Below are 21,612 nucleotides of genomic sequence, written 5' to 3' on the forward strand. Positions count from 1 at the left end.
AAAGAGAGAGGGAGATAGAGAGATATAGAGATAGAGAGAGGGAGGCGAGAGCTATATAGATAGAGAGGAGAGAGAGAGGGAGATATATAGAGCGAGGGGGATAGAGAGAGAGAGGGATATATATAGAGAGAGGGAGAGGGAGAGAGAGAGAGAGAGAGAGAGAGAGGGAGGGATATAGGGAGAGAGAGGGGGAGATATGGAGAGAGAGAGGGAGAGAGAGATAAAGAGAGAGGGAGATAGAGAGATATAGAGATAGAGAGAGGGAGGCGAGAGCTATATAGATAGAGAGGAGAGAGAGAGGGAGATATAGAGAGCGAGGGGGATAGAGAGAGAGAGAGGGATATATATAGAGAGAGGGAGAGGGAGAGAGAGGGAGATATATAGAGAGAGTGGGTGGAGAGAGAGAGGGATGGAGAGAGGAGAGATAGATAGAGAGACAGGGAGAAAGAGATATACATTTACATTTACATTTAGTCATTTAGCTGACAGCTTTTATCCAAAGCGACTTACAAGTTCTGTACGACAAGCCATCAGGAAGAGCACAACTCTATCAGCTGAGTAACAATGTTCATCAAGTGTTGAGTGCTACAGTGTAGGTTAGTTTATTAGGACAAGTGCATGACAGTATGGTTAGTTAGGGTTAGATTTTTTTTTTTTTTTTTTTTTTTTTTTTTAATTCAGATAATGGTTGAAGAAGTGCGTCTTTAGTCGACGGCGAAAGATTGGACGTGTTTCGGCTGTCCTAACTGGGGTGGGTAGTTCATTCCACCATTGTGGGGCAAGGACTGAGAATAGGCGACTTCTCTTTGATGACCCTCCCGGAGCTCGGATAGGAGTAGATCTGAGGCGGCCAGAAGAAGCAGAGCGTAGGGGTCTTGAGGGTGTGTAGTTAGAGACCATTGACCGGAGGTAGGCGGGAGCAGTTCCCTTTGCGCACGGTATGCTAGGTCGAGGGCCTTGAAGCGGATTCGTGCAGCAATGGGGAGCCAGTGCAGGTCCCTAAGAAGTGGGGTGACATGGGCGACTTCGGTAGGTTTGAGATCAGGCGGGCCGCTGCGTTCTGAATGAGTTGAAGAGGCTTAGTGGCAGTGGCCGGGAGGCCAGCGAGCAGATATAGAGAGATAGAGAGTGAGAGAGAGATAGAGAGTGAGAGAGAGGGGGAGAGAGAGAGCGGGGGGAAAGAGCGAGAGAGAGAGCGAGAGAGAGAGAGAGAGAGAGAGAGAGAGAGAGAGAGAGAGAATGAGAGTGGGGACAGGACGCGTCAAATACTTTTACCAACAGATTTCCAGTTCCGCATGTGCGTTCTGCGATCTGATTGGCCACTGACGTTTCTGGTCGTTGTGACATGTGCGGCCAATTGTGTGACTAGGGATGGGAATCGAAAACCGTTGGGAACCGGTTCCTAATTGGCCGATGCCTGGAACCGTGTGGCTCCTGTGACTTTCGATTCCCTTATCGCTGCCTACAGTTACGTTACGTTACGTTACGTTAGCATGTAGCCATGGCAGACTCCATTTGATTCCTTAAGGGCTCGAAATTGCCTGGGTTTTGGTATTATGCTCCCGAAATGCTCCCGCTGTTTGGCTACTTCTATGTGCAGTGAAAACTACTTGAATGCTTTAGAACAGTCATTGATTTAGTTTAGGGTGAGCTAAAATTAGCCGCGGAGCTATCGCTAGCTAACGTGAGCTAACGCTATTTAATCAAGCTCACAAAGAGAGATAAACAGCTGACAGCGGATAGTACAGGTACAAATACAATAAAACAGCGGGTGGGGGACTGTTGTGGTAAACCTTGTACTCTTTAGTTCACATATAATAAGAGCCGGATTGTTTGTTTACTAAGTCTCTACTAGTCTACTCTGAGTCCGTCAGACAGGAAGTACCATGGTGCAACATACAAATGTGTCCGTGTAGCAAACACAAGCCAATACTTTAAAGGACAGGGGCCCGGGGAGGGAGCTCTCTCTCTCTGTGTGTGTGTGTGTGTGTGTGTGTGTGTGTGTGTGTGTGTGTGTGTGTGTGTGTGTGTGTGTGTGTGTGTGTGTGTGTGTGTGTGTGAGTGTGTGAGTGAGAGACAGAAGTCAGAGGAATAACAACCTGTTATTCAATAGATTAAATTCGTTTAAGAATAAAAAATAAATACATTTTAAGAGAATCTCAAATACATTATTTTATTTAAGTGTAGGCTATAGTTAATGTTTTATTTTTTACAGTGTTTGTATTTTTCTGACATGGGGGCTCAACAATAAATGACAATCAGAAATGTCAAGTTGCATGTTGTTATTCTAACCAGCTTAGACCCCGACGCTCTGCATCTTCTGGCCGCCTCAGACCTACTCCTATCCGAGCTCCGGGAGGGTCATCAAAGAGAAGTCGCCTATTCTCAGTCCTTGCCCCACAATGGTGGAATGAACTACCCACCCCAGTTAGGACAGCCGAATCACGTCCAATCTTTCGCCGTCGACTAAAGACGCACTTCTTCAACCATTATCTGAATAAAAAAAAAATATATCTAACCCTAACTAACCGTACTGTCATGCACTTGTCCTAATAAACTAACCTACACTGTAGCACTCAACACTTTGATGAACATTGTTGCTCAGCTGATAGAGTTGTGCCCTTCCTGATGGCTTGTCGTACAGAACTTGTAAGTCGCTTTGGATAAAAGCGTCAGCTAAATGACTAAATGTAGTTCTGTTGCATTTCCAATTTATTTATTTAAATTATAAATTGATCAGGTATCGATAAGGGAATCGATAAAGAATCGAATCGATAAGCAGAATCGATAATGGAATCGTATCGATAAAATCCTATCAATTCCCATCCCTATGTGTGACGCCTGTTTCTTTCACCGGTTAAGCTTAGGCACTCTTTCGAAGTTGGTTAAGGTTAGAGTTTGTCTTAGAGCAGGGCGATAGAACACCAGCCCTGATTCCAAACTCTAACCTTAACCAACTTCGAAAGAGTCGCCTAAGCTTAACCAGTGATAAACTAGGCGTTAGGTAGTTTGCATGCCGTTCGAGGCGGAAATGGGCAAAGACACAGGCGTCACGCGATTGGGCGCACATGTCACATGACCAGGAAACGTCAGTGGCCAATCAGATCGCACCAGAAACGTCAGTGGCCCAATCAGATCGCAGAACGCGAACTGGAAATCCGTTGGTAAAAAAATTGACGCGGACGGGACAGGGTCCAGGTCTGAGGCAGATGAGAGACACACACCGGAGAAGAGACAGTCTTCTGGGATGCCAAGAGGATTAGCAGGGCCGTCGGGAGTGGAGCTAAATGGTTGAAACTACTGTATGTTTTTTTCAAAGCTGGGACACTTTTGTCCCCATTTGCCCTTTAATGTTTCAAATTTTCATATTTGAAAGCATGCTTTTTGTTTGGTATGTAACTGCACTTTTGTATGTACCGTTCATACTCTGTCTGTATAATGTGTACAGTATGCCTGTAGATTTCTCCTTTATGACCTGTTAAGCCCGTAGGTCCCCCTTTAGGACCCCCTGCTTTTCTTTATCATAAATCGATCAATAGAGACCGTATTAGATCCCCAATTATCATATCATGGGGTATCATTGGAAAGTCACACTCATTGGCTACAACCCTGTCCAAAAGTGTTCGAGATCGCCAAATGATTGACGGAGCTAGAGCCCCCGGAGGTTGGGGGTGGTAATGTGTACTTTGGCGCACGCCTCACATATCGGCATGTAACTTGAGAACCGCTGAACGGATTTTGTCACCTGAAAGGGCAATTGACAGGCAACAAATAGGGCTTTAATTCTATCTATATATTGTATTAAAAGAAATGCACACCCAAGCCGCTAGAAGTCGGGAAAGTGGCGCGTCGCGAATCGTCCTCATGAGGGCCCACATGTGGATGTTAAGAGGTTCTGTTTTTTTTAGTTTTTTTTGTAGCCAAGAGTAAAGACCATAACCCTATCAAAACAGTAGTCAAAGTGTATATTTTCATTTTTACCAATGTTTTATACGATTTACCGAAAATACGAATTTATCGAAAGAAATGCTAATTATATCTCTTTTATCGTAAAACCGCAAGGAAATGACTAAATCCAGATTCAACCCTGCCATTGGAAAGAGGAGCCTTTCCCCTATCCATAGATGTATGATTTGGCCATAATAAGGTCATGGTCAAGGTCAAGTTCAAGGTCAAATATGAATTTATAATTAAAATCGATTATCATTTATTACTGTATCTACACATCCTTCTGTTTAATCATCTTCCCTTTATTCATTTGCTTAGATTTTTTTTACACTTGATCTCAAGAAGGTGCTGAATGAGCTCAGTGAGCGAGCTCGACTTGCTCACAATTGTAACATGGTGTTATTCACCGGCACATATGCAAAAATAAATCATAATTTATATTCTCCCTTTTTTCATTACAATTTACTCAAGCCTAGTAACAGACACAATATTTCTGACACAATACAGTTCCCTAGATGTTCCTAGATACCAAGAACATGCTAATTGGCCTTGTAGAAGTGGAGCAAGCTTCCATTTACTTAGGCATGTACCTTTAGGCGAGATTTCTGAAAATAGGGCTACAGCTTAACAGGTTATGAGATAATAAAGATGACCTTTCAAGTGTTGTTTTTCAACAAAATTAAAATTTTATTAACCAATATCTATGCTATGATTATGACAATTGTATAGATTTTCTTTTTTAATATAATGCTTGTAGAAGAAGAAAGATTACTTTATTGTCAATGTACACAAGGCAATTTAAATGTGTCTTTTCGCACAAGTACATACACACAGTCCCCCACACATTATGCATTTCATCAGAGAGGTCAGTGAGCAGGCCACAGTACAGCACCTCTGGAGCAGTTTTGGGGTTCAGTGCCTTGCTCAAGGGCACTTACACAAGGGCACTTAGGCAGAGATGGTGGGCACCAGCCACCCTTCATACACCCTCCTGTCAGTGGCGGGGATCGAACCGGCGACCTTTCGGTTACTGGCCGGCCTCTTCTGCCTCTGGGCCATCCTGCCTCCCCGGGTATCGTATGGTATTGTATCAGGGATGATTAGTTGGCTAGTTACCTGTAGTTACACAGAGCAGTGCCTGTCACCCTGCCTCCCTGTATCAGGGGGGTATTGTATTGATTGATTGATTTGATTGATTTGATTTTGACAATATATAAATTAGGGCTGTCCCCAACTAAGGATTTGGATGGACGACTATGATTGGCCAAAATTTGCCATTAGTCGACTATTGGTCGACAAAAGAAAATATATAATATTTTTTAATTAAACATTTTATTTTTTATTTTGTTAAATAAAAAAAATAATTATCATTCCATTTGGGCTGTGGGGGGTGCCTGAAGGAGTCGACTGAAGGCTTCTTGTCCTCTGCAAAAGCATGCAATTGGTCCACTGATGGATACATCTTGATATTTGTCTCGTCTAGTGTGTTCATTAGATGGTGAAATCCTCTTTCAGTGCCTCTGTGCCTGTTTTCGTAGGCAGTTAGCCTCTGGTATGCGTGCCATTAGCGTTAGCCACGCTTCTAGGCCTCTTTTCTTTTGGAAAGAATGATAAAATAAAAAAAATTTAAAAAATTATAAATATATATATATATTTTTTTATATTCGACTAAGAGGTTGGCCAGTCGACTACGGCTGCTTTCGACCGATTAGTCGACTAATAGGGGTCAGCCCTAATATAAATAAACATGTGACAGAAGCACTGTCTGGAATACTGCCAAGGATAGACACAAAAAAGCTCAGAGCTTATTTCCATTGTGGTCCTTGCGGGGGAACGAAGTGTTCAGACATGATGCATCATACAGACATCGTAAAGACACATGACATCACAACACATCACATAGACATAACATAGACACATAAAAACATGTAAAAGTGGTGTGACATCATCATGTTAACCTATATACCGTTGCACAGGTAAGATGTGACATGACTGACATCACTTTAACTTTATTGTACAGCTAAGATGTGACATTACTTTAATCTAGTGATGCACGATATATCGGCCGCCGATATATATATATATAATTTTTTTAATTATTATTATATATTTTTTTTACATGTTTGGACCTTAAATAGTTTCTGAAAAAAAGTTACAAAAGTAAAAGAAAAAAATGCGTTTTGGAAAATAGCTCTTTATTTGATTATCATAAAAAAGTGTTTCATATACAGAGATATCGACATCGGTAAATATCGGTATCGGCCAGAACAGCAATATTAATATCGGTTATCGGTATCGACCACACGATTTTCACATCGGTGCTTCACTACTTTAACCTATATAGTTGTATGGTATCGTATCAGGGATGATTAGTTGGCTAGTTACCTGTAGTGCGGTGGACACAGAGCAGTGCCGGTCATCCTCTGGTGTCTCGTGAGTCCGCAGGAGGGCCTGGTAGCTCTGGGGGCACTGTTGGGGGTGGGCGGGGCCTCTCCTGCCATAGAAAGCCGATTGGACGGCGATGGTAGTGCGGGGCGGACAGCGTACGGCCAGGAAGTCTCCGTCACAAGCCTGCTCTGTGTAGTTCCTCAGCACTTTGGACAGGTAACCTAGGAGACAGAGACACCGTTACTATGGAAACACAACATAATACTCCATCACTCACTACCTTCATCGACCTCATGTCTTTGCAATCCGTGATGGCAGTCACACCTCAGAAATGGAGCGATCAGCAAAGCAAAGCAAACCAGACAGACGCTTAAAGTACACACACACCCACGCGTTGCGTTGACTCGCCTGGGCTAGACCTCGCGTATACATTACTACTCTACTGTGATGTCACGTACGGAGAGGGCTATCGTATTGTACCTAGAGACTCCTGTAAATCACACGCATGCACGGTCCTTGGCAAGGACTCGGCCTCTGTGGGTGACTGACGGACACCCTTTAAAGACGAGGAACCTTGGGGAATATCCACTCTTCAATGGACCGTGGGTAACTCTACACAGACAACAAGCCCCGACAGAGGGCTGCCTTCAGTTAACCATCTCAAACATGGCTTCAGGCCCGGAATACCACAACACCACTCAGAGGCTAAGGCCTCAGTGTCTTTCTACCTGTTAGCAACAGCGTAGCCTCCAGTCCAGTTAGTGAAGAACAAGCCCCGTTTAGGACACTCTCCACAGCTGAGCCAAAGCTGCCTGTTAAGCTATTATGTACCAGCCACCTTGGGAGTATTTTGTATTTCGATCCAAAAGCCCTTCACTGAGCTTGAGCCTCTATTCAGGCTCAATTTCAGTTGGTCTATAAGAGGTTTGTTACCAACCAGGTTTAGGCATTTACACAACAAGCGGGTGTATCCTGAGAAAGGTTACATAAAACAAACGGGGCACAAAAAAACATCGAGTGATTGCGAGAGAAGGTTTTCATTGAATTGGACTAAAACAACCAGGAGAAGGTTTTCAATTGAATTGGACTAAACCAACCAGGTTTAAGCATTTACACAACAAGCGGGTGTATCCTGAGAAAGGTTACATAAAACAAACGGGGCACAAAAAAACATCGAGTGATTGCGAGAGAAGGTTTTCATTGAATTGGACTAAAACAAAAAGGGGGGGGGGGGGGGGAAGCCCACTCGCTCCGCAAAAGATTCCAACTCTCGTCGGCTAACCGGAGTGTCTCACTGACGGATCCCAGTGTTTTCAGAGGCACCGCACCGGCCTGTCAGTCAGCCGTCAGAGCCAGTCAGTCAGTCAGGCCAGGCCCCATCACAAAGCCACCATTAACATTCCAGCGTGTGAGGAGGGGAGTGCGGATAAAGGAGAGCGCTGCTTTCTTCCTCTGGCCTCTTTGGCCTCTGTCATATAACGTCTTCCAGGACCATTTAGCGGCTGGCGGCCGGTGAGGGACCGCTTGAGAAAAAGAAAAAAAGTCCAACCCCAAGAACTCACATCGCTTTGACTCGCAACCTTTCCCATGACATGTAGCAATTTGGGCCCATTTCTAATTTGGTCTGTGTTAGCTAACTCTGTTCCAACGTTCATGAGATCTGACAAATAAGTATAAACACATATACAAGATTATATCAGTTAAATACCATGGAAATACTGTAGATCTCAGGGTTTTTTAAGCAACCGGAAACAAGCTCCACCCCGTGGCTAGGTCGGCGCGCCGGCTAAGTGCTCAGCAAACACATTTATGGATGGTCAACAACACGTGCGCTCGCGCCCACTCACACACTGGGTGCACTGTGGTTTAATTACCTTTATTTAGTTAGCGTTCGTAAGAGGTAAGGGAAAAACCCATATCAACACGGTCGCCACGGTTACGAGGAAGACGGAAACGAGGGACGAAAAGGTCAGCATCACTCGGGGGGGGGGGGGCAATGAGTCTGCACCTGAGACAGGGTTGTAAATGTGATACGACAGAGGTGCCACAATCCTATTTAGAATACAGCCCCGATTATGCATCATCTGACCACGGCAAGACCAAAATAACACAGGCGAGAACTTAACACCGCTCAGAGCGGCTTTGTTCTCGTCTATTTCTGATTTGACACAACAACAAAAATAATAGTGTCTGGTTAATCTCACCCACTGCCATGCTATAGTACTGGGCATGTTGTTCTCTCTACCCTCGAGTAAGCTCACACACAGACACATACCACACACACACACACACACACACACACACACACACACACACACACACACACACACACACACACACACACACACACACACACACACACACACACACACACACACACACACACACACACACACACACACACACACACACACTGGCATGGCTTGGCCTGTTACATTCCTCAGAGGGTGAGAGGGAACTTGGCAGTCCCCTTGGTAGCGGGACCACACACAAACACATACACACGCACACACACACCTACACACACCAAAAAACAAACAGCAACACTAGCAACGTGGTAACAACAAGCGTCGCAACACACCGAGCTGTCTCCTCTTGAAGTTGTGCAGTGTGTGTGTGTGTGTCTGAGTCTGTGTAATGGTATCACATTATTTAGATTAAGCGATGATGATACTGTTACCTTGTAACATGCAACCATTAACATACAAAGGTTGCTTTGACTAATGGTTTAAATACCAGTTTTCGACGTGCCTATGGACACAACGTCTCCACTTGTCCCGCCCTTAATGACAGATGATTGAAAGATGGATAACTAAGATGACGGGTGCAGTGTTGCTGCATTTGATGCTATAGATTATGATCTTTTAATTGGTGAACTAAAATGCCATGGATTTAAACCAAGCGGCAAGCGCCATCTTGTTTATGTTATATCCTTTCATGCGGAATGCAAAGCATGTATTACAATGGAAGCACGTCTCCCTGTAAGATAGATGTAGACGGTGGCGTGCTGCAGGGTAGACATCTAGGACCACTCCTGTATTCCATCTTTACAAATGATCCGCCATCTATTTTGCGTGAAGCGAGTATACAAATGTACGCAGACGATTCTACACTGTATTATAGGGCTGTCTTAAATACTTCGAAGCTTCGTTCGATGGGCATGGGATTCGAATATGAAAAAATAATGCGATTATGTAAAATATATATATATATATACGTTTTTTTTTTTTTGCAAAATCAACTCTGCCTCTCTTTGTTAACTACAACAAGCAATGCTGTTTGTTATTTAAGATGAGGTCGGACTCGGCACTGACAGATGTTCATTGTGCTGCTTTTATAAAGCCTCAAATGACAATATTTCATGGAAGCAAAGTGTTTAGTTTGTCTAAGATTTAAAAAGGTTTAAACTTTACAGCACTGACAAAGTTGAACAACGTGCTGTACAAGTCCCACAACATACTGTTTTGTTTTTTTTAATAATAATAATAATAATAATAATAATAATAATAATAAAAAAAGGTAATTTTTCTTTTAATTAAAATTTGTTTCGAAGCTTCGAATTAAAATCGAATCTCGCCCCCGAAGCTTCGAATTCCAAAAAGAAATCGAAGGTCAGCCCTACTGTATTATACTAAATACTAAGCAGTAAGATAAATGTATCTTCTGAGTTAAATCTGGTCTTTGATGAAATTAAATAAGTTGGCACTAAACATCTCAAAGACCAAACCAATTATTCTGGGATCTAGTCATAAAACTATCATCTATGCCTTCACTAAATGTTTGCTGAATTTATACACCAGGGGTATCACCACGACTTCCCGAATCTATTCGAATTCGATTCACAAGGTCCTGATTCAATTCGATATCGATTAGGAATTTCTACTGTAGTGTACATTAATGTTTTGTTGTCATTGTTAATATTTTAAATACTTTCTTATATTTAAGATGTTTCCTTGTACAATTTACAGTATTGGTTCTCTTTCAAATCTCTTTCATATCCAAGCAAAATCGGTATTGTAAATTAAATATCCCTAATTCCGAATCGATATCGAATTGAATCGCGACCTTGTGAACACTGTACACACTGTATATACACATATATCTACATATATTATTTAAACCACTGCATATATTGGTTATATTAATCATGTCATGCACCTCTAGGCCTCCAGGGTTCCCGTCCACCTTAATTATTGGTTATCCCACTCTATCCCTACCCAGCTTTTCTCTCTCTCTCTCTCTCTCTCTCTCTCTCTCTCTCTCTCTCTCTCTCTCTCTCTCTCTCTCTCTCTCTCTCTCTCTCTCTCTCTCTCTCTCTCTCTCTCTGACACCGGAGGAACAGCTGATTGACATCTACTGGCTGATTACCATTCCTATTTAGACCTGGCTCAGATGTCATGAGGCTGCCAGATCGTAGTTCCTATTTACCAGTCAGTCCGTATACTCTTGCTTAGTCTCATGTCAATCCGTGCTCTGTTGCTTTACCAAACGTTTCTTGTCCTCCTTTGCTCGCAGTTTCTTACCTGGCTTCACACACCCTGTTACCGAGTTCTGGATCGCCATGTATGACCTCCGCCTGCCTGACCACTCTTCTCCGTGTGAATCCCCTGACTGTCTGCGAAGCCGCTCCTGGCTACGACCCTTCGCTCGTCTGACTACCCTGCTACTCGTTCACTTCCTGGACTGTCTAAAGCAGGGCTTGTCCGATTGTCCGGGACAAGTAAAAGAAATGGTCGGACAAGCATAATACAGCTTTAACTTGTCCGAACGGACAAGTACAAAAAAGATTGTTGGACAAGCATAATACAGCGTGCCAGTCATGCTTACCAATCAGAAGTAGGGCTGGGCGATATAACGATAACGATAATTATCGCGATATATTTTAATAATCGAAAAAGAAATTGACCTGAAAATGACCTGCAACAGGGCAGTTTTAAAACCAGAGACAGTGGACAGACTTGTCTTTCTTGCCTGCAACTTAAAGTAATGGCTTTGCTTGTCCAAATGACAATACTGACCAAATTGAGATTTATTTTTCTCTTGTCCATTTATTTTGTTTGCTTTCTAATTTAAAATACAGTTTGAAACCGTCTGTACACAGTAGGCTATGTGTGCTAGCAGAGCTAGACTCCAGTCACGAGTCACGGTGCACATGTGCGGTGGTTTGTCCACCAAAAAAGCGCCAAAAGATAGAAAAGAAACTAGCAGAGCCAGAACTGTTCAACTCCCCTGGAGCCACAGCCAGCAGAGAAGCCGGTTTACTTTAGCTTTTAAACCAGCTGCAGCCTGAGAACTGGAGTGTGAGGGGATGTAACACTAAAGATGGCGGCAATGACAAAGAATTGCTGCAAAATAAACATACATCTGTTGTTTAAAAAAAAATATATATATATATATCTTTTTTTTATACTTATAACAATATCTATAATATCAAATATCGAGTGATATGATATTGTTATCGATATCATTATCGCAATATCATTTTTGGCCATTTCGCCCAGCCCGAAGTGCTGTGCTCTCATTGCTCACTAATCAGAACAGCTTGTGAAACGCCCGTGTGTGAAGATGTTACAGCATAGCGCCACAGTGCATCTAGTTGGTTGCATTTTGCGTCCCGAAATAAGTCCCAGCTTTTTTTCCCCGCGCTGTTTCTATGTGGAGTGAAAACTCCAAATGCGTCTAACAAGCTTTGCATCCTTGGCATTCCTCATGCCCACGTCGGGGTAAACTAATGTTAGCCGCTAACGCTAGCTAAGCTAGCTAACACTGTCACAGACAGAGAAAACAGCTGGGCTCCACTAGTAAGGAAAGGGTGGGGGGAAGCGGGGCTCGGGGGGGCGTCTCTCTCTCTCCCTCCCTCTCTCTACTGGTTCAATTAACATTTAAGTAGCAAAACGTTGCACTATAAAACGAACTGGATAGTTGATGATAATAAAACACATTTAACTTCATTAGCTGAAATATTCTAAAATCATTAAGTCTACTACTGCATAAGCCATTCCCCCTTTCTGTGTGTGTGCGCGTGCGTCCCATAATGGTCTCTGGTGTGAAGTTTAGACTTCAGAGAGAGAGAGTAAAGTACTGAAAAAACTTTACCGTAATGGGTACCGGTATCGATTCCCAGGTAAAAAGAAACATTTCCAGGCTTGGTGTCCCGAGCAGACCCACCGTGTAGGCCAGATGCAAGCTGCATTTTACAATAAACCTCTGTTGGGCTGCTTTAATTTTTTTTTTGTTATAATCAAAAATGTAATCGCAATCACAATATCTGTCCGAAAAATTACAATTAGAAAATGTTCCCAAAATCGTGCAGCCCTAGCGTAGACCAGGGTTTAACCCCTGGTCGTCAAAAGAGAGGGGAGATGGGCAATATTTATTCCACTAAACAAAGTTTTCACACAGTCAAATGATCAAATCTAGTAACTTTTACAGTCACTTCACTAGAACAGCAGTTTGTTACCTTGCCTTAAAAAAAAGTTATTTATCGCGTCATCAATCATTGGAATACCCCTTTGCATACGTCAATCTAATAGCAAATCCTTCTTCAAATACCATTTAAGAATGCATTACCTAAACAGCTGATCAATAGTCCAGTGTTGGTTATGTAAAATGGCTTGTTCTTGTTCCCTGGTGATGGCCCCCAGAGACTAAGTCTCACATTAATTCGTCCTTACCCTACTTTCCATTCACTGGGTAAGAAGAGTCAGAAGTGAATGTACACGGGAATGAATGTTTGACAGAATCTGAACGACCACCTGAGCACAATTACACAATGGACGTAACGTAACACAGTTAGAGGTGCACATGTGATGGACGTAACGTAACACAGTTAGAGGTGGACATGTGATGGACGTAACGTAACGCAGTTAGAGCTGCACATGTGATGGACGTAACGTAACACAGTTAGAGGTGCACATGTGATGGACGTAACGTAACGCAGTTAGAGGTGCACATGTGATGGACGTAACGTAACACAGTTAGAGGTGCACATGTGATGGACGTAACGTGACACAGTTAGAGGTGCACATGTGATGGACGTAACGTAACACAGTTAGAGGTGCACATGTGATGGACGTAACGTAACGCAGTTAGAGGTGCACATGTGATGGACGTAACGTAACACAAATAGAGGACGTGCACATGTGACGGACGTAACGTAACACAGTTAGAGGTGCACATGTGATGGACGTAACGTAACACAGTTAGAGGTGCACATGTGATGGACGTAACGTAACGCAGTCAGAGGTGCACATGTGATGGACGTAACGTAACACAGTTAGAGGTGCACATGTGACGGACGTAACGTGACGCAGTTAGAGGTGCACATGTGATGGACGTAACGTAACGCAGTTAGAGGTGCACATGTGATGGACGTAACGTAACACAGTTAGAGGTGCACATGTGATGGACGTAGCGTAACACAGTTAGAGGTGCACATGTGATGGACGTAGCGTAACGCAGTTAGAGGTGCACATGTGATGGACGTAACGTAACACAGTTAGAGGTGCACATGTGATGGACGTAGCGTAACACAGTTAGAGGTGCACATGTGATGGACGTAACGTAACGCAGTTAGAGCTGGACATGTGATGGACGTAACGTAACACAGTTAGAGGTGCACATGTGATGGACGTAACGTAACACAGTTAGAGGTGCACATGTGATGAACCCAGGAAGATATTTGGAAGCCATTGGCGTCAGCTGATTTTTTTTTCAATAAATCAATGAATGATGGGATGGGATGGGTCTCTGGCAGGATGCCAACACTACGAGAAACCATGAGTTTTGCCAGGCCTTCACTCACCGAGTTAGAGGTACGATCGTGAAACCATGGCAACGTCCATGCCGAGGTTCTGGAAAGAGTGAGGCAGAGAAAACTAAACGACTAAAGAACTCACACGTGCCTAGGGAAGAAACAAGGGGGCCTACTGGTGCTTTGAAGACCATCGAGAGGTCTCAGTCACACAATCACTAGAGAAGGATCCTCGAGCAACAGTTTGTGGATCACAAACACGCACCGTTACGCCTTCCTCCACCCTCCCGAGAGTGGGATTGCGGGTAAATGCAAACGGATTATCTCACACGCGCCTCGAGGCGCCTTCTCAAGAATCCATTTTGTTCTTTAAACCATCCCACCCACCTCTTTTCTCTCTCGAAAGAGAGAGAGAGAGAGAGAGAGATGAGAGAGAGAGAGAGAGAGAGAGAGAGAGAGAGAGAGAGAGAGGGAGAGAGAGAGAGAGAGAGAGAGAGGGAGAGAGAGAGAGAGAGAGACGCCTTCCCTCGGCCGTCTTCAGGAGTGTCACTTTTGTTCTCCCTCCCCTCCCGTCTCGGCGCTCTCTACCTGTTGACTGAGGCCCCCCTTTCAAGGCCGACAATCAGGCGTGGATGAGGCACCTGTGTAAACCGCCCCGGCCAATGGCAGGTGTCCCTCACAGGCAGGGAGGGAGGCCAGGGCGGGAACAATACGAGCCTCCTCTCTTCCCCTCCCTCGCCCTTTTCATGTGGGGCCAGACTCCCTGCCTCGACTGTCTCTCTGCCCTTTCCCTTGACAAAAGCGGCGCGGGGCTATTATTATTATGTCTGCCGGCTTGTGTATTCGGTCAATAAAAAGGCAGGAGGTTGCGGTCGAGGCGCCGTTCGAGCGTAAACAGGGGTGTCCTTCTGTGAACTGCATTGAAAGGTGTTGATGAGGACTGTTTTAAAGGGGAGTGTCGCCCGTTTTAAGGATTCACATAATGTTCTTCCTGTGCCGCAGGATAGAGCTTCGGGAGAGAGAGACCGTCGGTATTCGTTTCCCCCCGAAGCAAGAAATCGAAGAGAGAACCCTCCAATCGGCGCTCTGATTTATTCTGATTGAATATTTACGTGAGCTCGTACACCCGAATTAGGTTTCAATTCCGCTTCCCGACCGTTGTAGCGATACTAGAACTCATTTGGGTGTAAAGAGCTCACACAAACATTTCACGGCCTCACAAAGTCAGAGTCCCGCTCATTGTCTATGGAGCAGTTACAGTGACATCACCGATCGAAGGGTTCTCTGTCTCTCTCTCTCTCTGATCTCTCTCTCTCTCTCTCTCTCTCTCTCTCTGATCTCTAGCTTCAGGGGGAGAGCGGCGCAGGTTCGCGGAAACTGACTGAACTGTCCTGGGGCAGAACATGTGTGAATTCTTAAAATGGCTGACATTCCCCCCGCTTCCCAAGCGGCGTGGGGATTGGTTGTCGGGGGTACTGAAGCTGCACCTGCGGCAGCTCTTGGGTATCTTGCACCCATAACAAACGGAATCATAAGTTGACCCCTAAGTCATGTGATATCGGGCCAGGAATGTCCACATCTCAGTGATAATTGGGCTTTTCTACTGCACTCATGTGATCTTTCGGCCAATCATAAAGCCGGAAAAACCCAAGGCCCCTGTGGGTAATTAGCTCCTCATTTGCGGTCATGTGACGGCCCCTGCGGCTTGACCCGGGCGTTGGAGGGGGTCAGGTAGGAAGGAGATTAGCGACGGGCCGCTGTGTTGTGTCAACGTGAGAGACAGAGACCCCTGTCAGATGAGGATTTCCTCCACAGGAATCTCTGATTAGATAAAGAAAAAAGAAAACCAATTGCAGGTCACATCCTGGCCCTCTTAAAAGTCCAACTCGTAGTGTAAACAACGGCACACGGTGTGCGCCACGTGGGTAACATGTGGCGCATATACATCCACGCAATACATATATGCAAATACAGGAGAAAAAGTACAAACTCAGAAGCTAATTCAAAAGCATAGTAAAACGGATAAAATGGTGTGCAACTTGAGAACTGGCCCGTGGAACGGTATAGACTCGAGAAAAAAAACGCGAGCGCCTTTGAAGAAAAGGGGTTCGGGTCGGGATCGTCATTATGAAAGAAGAGACAAACGGAGCGAGGGGAGGGACAAAACCTCTCCCCCCCTGATGGAGCCTCCTCTGCCATCTTACTTGCCTCTCTTTTCAGGTAGGACTGGAGGAGGCTCCAGCTAATTCTCCTCTCTCATGCTCCACTAAGCTGAGGTGTTCAGTGTCAGGTTGGAATGCCTATGACAGGCATGCTCTCTGGAATGAACTGAGAGGGGGAGGGAGGGAGGGAGGGAGGGAGGGAGGGAGGGATAGAGAGAGAGAGAGAGAGAGAGAGAGAGATGAGAGAGAGAGAGAGAGAGAGAGAGAGAGAGAGAGAGAGAGAGAGAGGGGTGACTCCAGAGTCTGCTGAGGGGAGTGTCCGTCCGTCTGTCTGTCTGTTGGAGAGATTACTCTGCTCAGGGCTTTCCCCTGCATTTGAAGGATGCCGCCTCGTCCCATTGGACGGCCCCTCCTCCTATCAGAGAGCCCTGTAGATTGAACTACAGTATGCATTCGGCTATAGAGGATTACAAGGCTGCGGAGATACCGACGCTGGTGTCAGATATCAGGCCGATGATACCAGGCTGAATCGGGAGAGTTTTCCCGCCGACACTAGAAGCCAATACCAAGAGCCTTGTGTCTGTAGACGGGTCAGAAGTCAAAGCCCAAGTCAAAGTGACTTGATTTTCTGCATACGGGGAACATAAAAGATCTCTGTCGAGGAAATAATATGGGTACTTACCGATACTTGAAGTTGAGGACCCAGTATGGATATTGGCAGGGAACAAGTGGTATCGGTGCATCGCTTGTAAACACAACTTTTCTACCCCCAGAGTCAGACAAGAAGATAGGTACTGTTCTCATCTCTGTGCATGCAGTGCAATATGCAATGGCATGCAATGACTGGAAGTGGATACGGAACATTAGCCTACCATCAAAAGTAACAAAATACACTTTCAAACAGCATGAGACTCACGTCTCATTTACATGTTGTGACTTTTTTGACAGTAGGCTAATGATCCGTATCCACTTCCAGTTGTTGTGTAAGCTAGCTAGCGCGCTGCGGGTCTCTCTCTCTCTCTGTACTGCATGCACAGAGATGAGAAGAGTACCTATATCTTCTTGTCTGATGGAAAATAAGCTCATTTCCCCAAAAGTTGGCGTGTTCCTTTAAGGATTACTAACATATTATAATTACCAGGCCTTAAGGCTGCATATTAGAGAGGTGCTTTGTCATTTAACTCACTTTTTGTTTCAAGTCAACTGAATGCCTCTCATTTTACGTATCAGGCCTCCAAGTCTCAGAATCTCTACTGCTCTACTAGTGTGTAAAATAAAACGCTTATGTTATCAGAAAATACTGAAAGATTATAACTAAGAACTTTGATCACACTGCCTACTTGCACATATGCGTATATTCAGAGTTAATTATATTGTTTACACTGCCTATCTTTACTGTTCTGCTGTACTATAATTTTAATTGCCTGTATGTATGTCTTTCTACTATTTTACCCTGTCCATACCTGTACCTCCCCTCCCCCATGCTGCTATGATGCCAGAATGTCCCTAAGGGGATAAATAAAGGAATATCCTCTCTTCTCTTATCTAAGCGCTGCATGAACACGTGCACACCCCGTACTACCAGTACCTACCCTACGAGTTGAAGTTTCCTGAATGAGACCTCGTCACGCCGACCTCTCTGAAGGGATCCAGAATAACAACTTCCATCATATTAGTAACATTACACCTCCAAACGTATTCCACAGAAACACCAAGGAGCATTTGAAAGCGGAAAAAAAGGAAAATCCAAAAATCCAAATCAAAAGGTCTGCGACCGTTTCATCTTGGTGCATTTAGGTATTTAGGCATTTAGAGTTTCATGGCTTTATTGGTGTTATTTTAAGCAAAATTATAGCCGTGAAAACCATGAAAGGTCCCAGGGATGGTGTGCGGCGGCAAGCCCTTTAAGTGGTGATTACTGAGTGTAGAGGTTTCCCCTCAAAGGACCCGCCGGCCGCGCTCTGGCACCGCGCTCACTTAGAGAGAGACGCCTGCAGGAGAAACCCCAGCGGAGAGGAGGGGAAGGATGAAGGGAGGCGAGAGAGGCAGAGGAGGAGAGGAGAGGAAGGAAGGAGGGAGGGAGGGAGGGAGGGAATGTGACTGAATGGAGATGAGAGTGAGAGGCAGAGGAGAGGAGGGAAAGGATGAAGGGAGGCGAGAGAGGTAGAGGAGGAGAGGAGAGGAAGGAAGGAGGGATGGAATGTGACTGAATAATGGAGATGAGAGTGAGAGGCAGAGGAGAGGAGGGGAAGGATGAAGGGAGGCGAGAGAGGTAGAGGAGGAGAGGAGAGGAAGGAAGGAGGGAGGGAGGGAGGGAATGTGACTGAATGGAGATGAGAGTGAGAGGCAGAGGAGAGGAGGGGAAGGATGAAGGGAGGCGAGAGAGGAAGAGGAGGAGAGGAATGAAGGAGGGAGGGAGGTAATGTGACTGAATGGAGATGAGAGTGGGAGGCAGAGGAGAGGAGGGGAAGGATGAAGGGAGGCGAGAGAGGTAGAGGAGGAGAGGAATGAAGGAGGGAGGGAGGGAATGTGACTGAATGGAGATGAGAGTGAGAGAGGCAGAGGAGAGGAGGGGAAGGATGAAGGGAGGCGAGAGAGGCAGAGGAGGAGAGGAAGGAAGGAGGGAGGGAGGGAGGGAATGTGACTGAATGGAGATGAGAGTGAGAGGCAGAGGAGAGGAGGGGAAGGATGAAGGGAGGTGAGAGAGGTAGAGGAGGAGAGGAGAGGAAGGAAGGAGGGAGGCGAGAGAGGAGGAGAGGAGAGGAGAGGAAGGAAGGAGGGATGGAATGTGACTGAATGGAGATGAGAGTGAGAGAGGCAGAGGAGAGGAGGGGAAGGATGAAGGGAGGCGAGAGAGGTAGAGGAGGAGAGGAGAGGAAGGAAGGAGGGAGGCGAGAGAGGAGGAGAGGAGAGGAAGGAAGGAGGGATGGAATGTGACTGAATGGAGATGAGAGTGAGAGAGGCAGAGGAGAGGAGGGGAAGGATGAAGGGAGGCGAGAGAGGTAGAGGAGGAGAGGAGAGGGAGGAAGGAGGGAGGCGGAGAGAGGAGGAGAGGAGAGGAGAGGAAGGAAGGAGGGATGGAATGTGACTGAATGGAGATGAGAGTGAGAGAGGCAGAGGAGAGGAGGGGAAGGATGAAGGGAGGCGAGAGAGGTAGAGGAGGAGAGGAGAGGAAGGAAGGAGGGAGGCGAGAAAGGAGGAGAGGAGAGGAGAGGAAGGAAGAAGGGATGGAATATGACTGAAAGGAGATGAGAGTGAGAGGCAGAGGAGAGGAAGGAAGGAGGGAGGGAATGTGGGGAAATCGAGTTAGTGGGAGCGAGGGGGGGCTAGAAGAGAGGGACGCTAGCTAGAAAAAGACAAGTGTGTCAACGACACAGTGTGGATGATAAGACAGCCAGGGGAGGGAGAGAGAGAGAGAGAAACCAGAGCCAATTGGAATGCTATTTGGCCCTAAACAGAGAGTACACAGTGGCAGAATACCTGAGCAGCACTGTGACTGATCCAAAACTAAGAAGATCCTTGACTAGGTACAGACTCCGCGAGCACAGCCTAGCCATCGAGAAAGACAGATCTGGCTCCCAAGAGAAGACAGACTGTGCACCAACTGCACACAAGAAGAGGTGGAAACCGAGCTACACTTCTTAACAACCTGCCCAAGACATCGGAGACATACTTCCCACAAATTGCAAACACCCAAAGAGACTTTGAAAACATGGCAAATAACTTAAAACTCCCTACTGGGAGAAATACAAGAATGTGCAAACACAGCAGCAAGATTTGTGAGCTGATGTGACAAGAAAAGGACATCCAACGGAATACAACCACCATAAAGACTGTCAATCACACAAAAAATCTGTACTGTACTGATTTCTTCTGATTTCTGTTTGACTGTTTTGCTTTGTTTGGTTTGTTTTAACACTGGCTTTGGCAATGTAAACGTATGTTTCCCATGTCAATAAAGCCCATTTGAATTGAATTTAATTGAGAGAGAGAGACAGAGAGAGAAAAATAGAGAGGAAAAAAAGAGAGCGAGAGAGACAAAGAAAGAAAAAAGAGAGTGAGAGAGAGATGAAGAGGGAGAGATAAAGAGAGAGGGGGGTAAATAGAGAGAAGAAAAGAGAGCAAGAGAGAAAGAAAGACAAAGGGGAGCGAGAGAGATAAAGAGGGAGAGAAAGAGAAAAGAGTGAGAAAGAGAGAAATAGAGAAAGAAAAGTGAAAGAGAGGGAGAGAAAAGATAGAGAGAGAGAGAGAGAGAAAGAGGGAGAGAATATGGAGAGAGAAAGCGGGAGAGAATGAATTGAAAATTGATTGAATGATTGAAAACTTTATTTAACAGATTGTAGAATGGGTACAATACAGTACGGCTCAATACACACAATTGTTAAGGGGATGCAGACCTGAGAAAGACGTTTGTCTTGTTTCCATCAGGGTCCCCCATTTTCAATTCATATAGACATTTATGACATACACAACATACATGACATTTATGGCATAGGGACATATAGGTATTTAGTACTGATACATTTGTGACAAACGGTATTCAAATATACAGTACTGTTACCCCTAGATCCTGACAGAGTATATACATATGATGGGGAGGGGACTGTACATTAGGAGGGGGTGGGTGGGTGGGAGAGAGATATACATACGGCGGGGAGGGAATATATACATGCGGTGGGGAGGAGACTGTCTATTAGGAGGTGGTGGGGGTTTTGGGCATTTACGGTGGCCAGTTTCGAATTGCAGCCTCCCGTAGGTGCTCTTTAAGAGCGGTTTTGAATGTGGGTAGGGATTCACATTCCTTTACAGCTTTGGGTAGGGCGTTCCACATTGATGTGGCATAATTGCGAAACGTATTTAGTCCCTTGTTTGAGCCGAATCTGGGTTTAACATGATTTGTTGAGCTTCCTCTGGTGTAGTGGTTGTGGTATTCACGGACCTTTGGGAAGTATTTTGACATGTACATGGGTACCTTAGTCGTATAGTGTATCTTGTAGACCAGGCCCATTGCAAGTTGCTGTACTCTGTCGTCTACTCTAAGCCATCCTAGGTTGTCAAAGTGGGCAGGGGTGAGGTGGGTTCTGGGGGTAAGGTCAAGTAGTAGTCTGACCAGTTTGTTTTGTGATGTTTGTAATTTTGTTTTAAGCGCCTTTGAGGTGCTTTGGTACCATGAGAGGTGCACGCATAGTCGTAGTACCCTTGAATGAGTGCTCCTGCCAGAGTCTTCAGGGTATTCTTGTTTACCAGAGAGGAGATCCGGTACAAGAATCTAGTTCGTTGGTTGACTTTTTTATTACATTGGATGCCATTTTGTCACAGGAAAGATTTGCCTCTAGGATGGAACACAGGTAGGTAATTTCC

General features: G+C 45.1%; 1 protein-coding gene across 1 annotated transcript in view; it reads right to left on the minus strand.

Moving 5' to 3' along the window:
* Window positions 1-21,612, minus strand: part of LOC311228371 (protein eva-1 homolog C-like) — a 100,157-nt gene that overhangs the window by 25,893 nt on the left and 52,652 nt on the right. Inside the window, exon 2 of the mRNA XM_084314279.1 lies at window positions 6,334-6,557. Within this exon, the coding sequence (XP_084170405.1) occupies window positions 6,334-6,557 (224 nt within the window). The remainder of the gene's footprint in view (window positions 1-6,333; window positions 6,558-21,612) is intronic.

The sequence above is a fragment of the Notolepis coatsorum genome (assembly GCF_963971535.1).
Source record: "Notolepis coatsorum genome assembly, chromosome: 5".
NCBI classification, from domain to species: Eukaryota; Metazoa; Chordata; class Actinopteri; order Aulopiformes; family Paralepididae; genus Notolepis; species Notolepis coatsorum.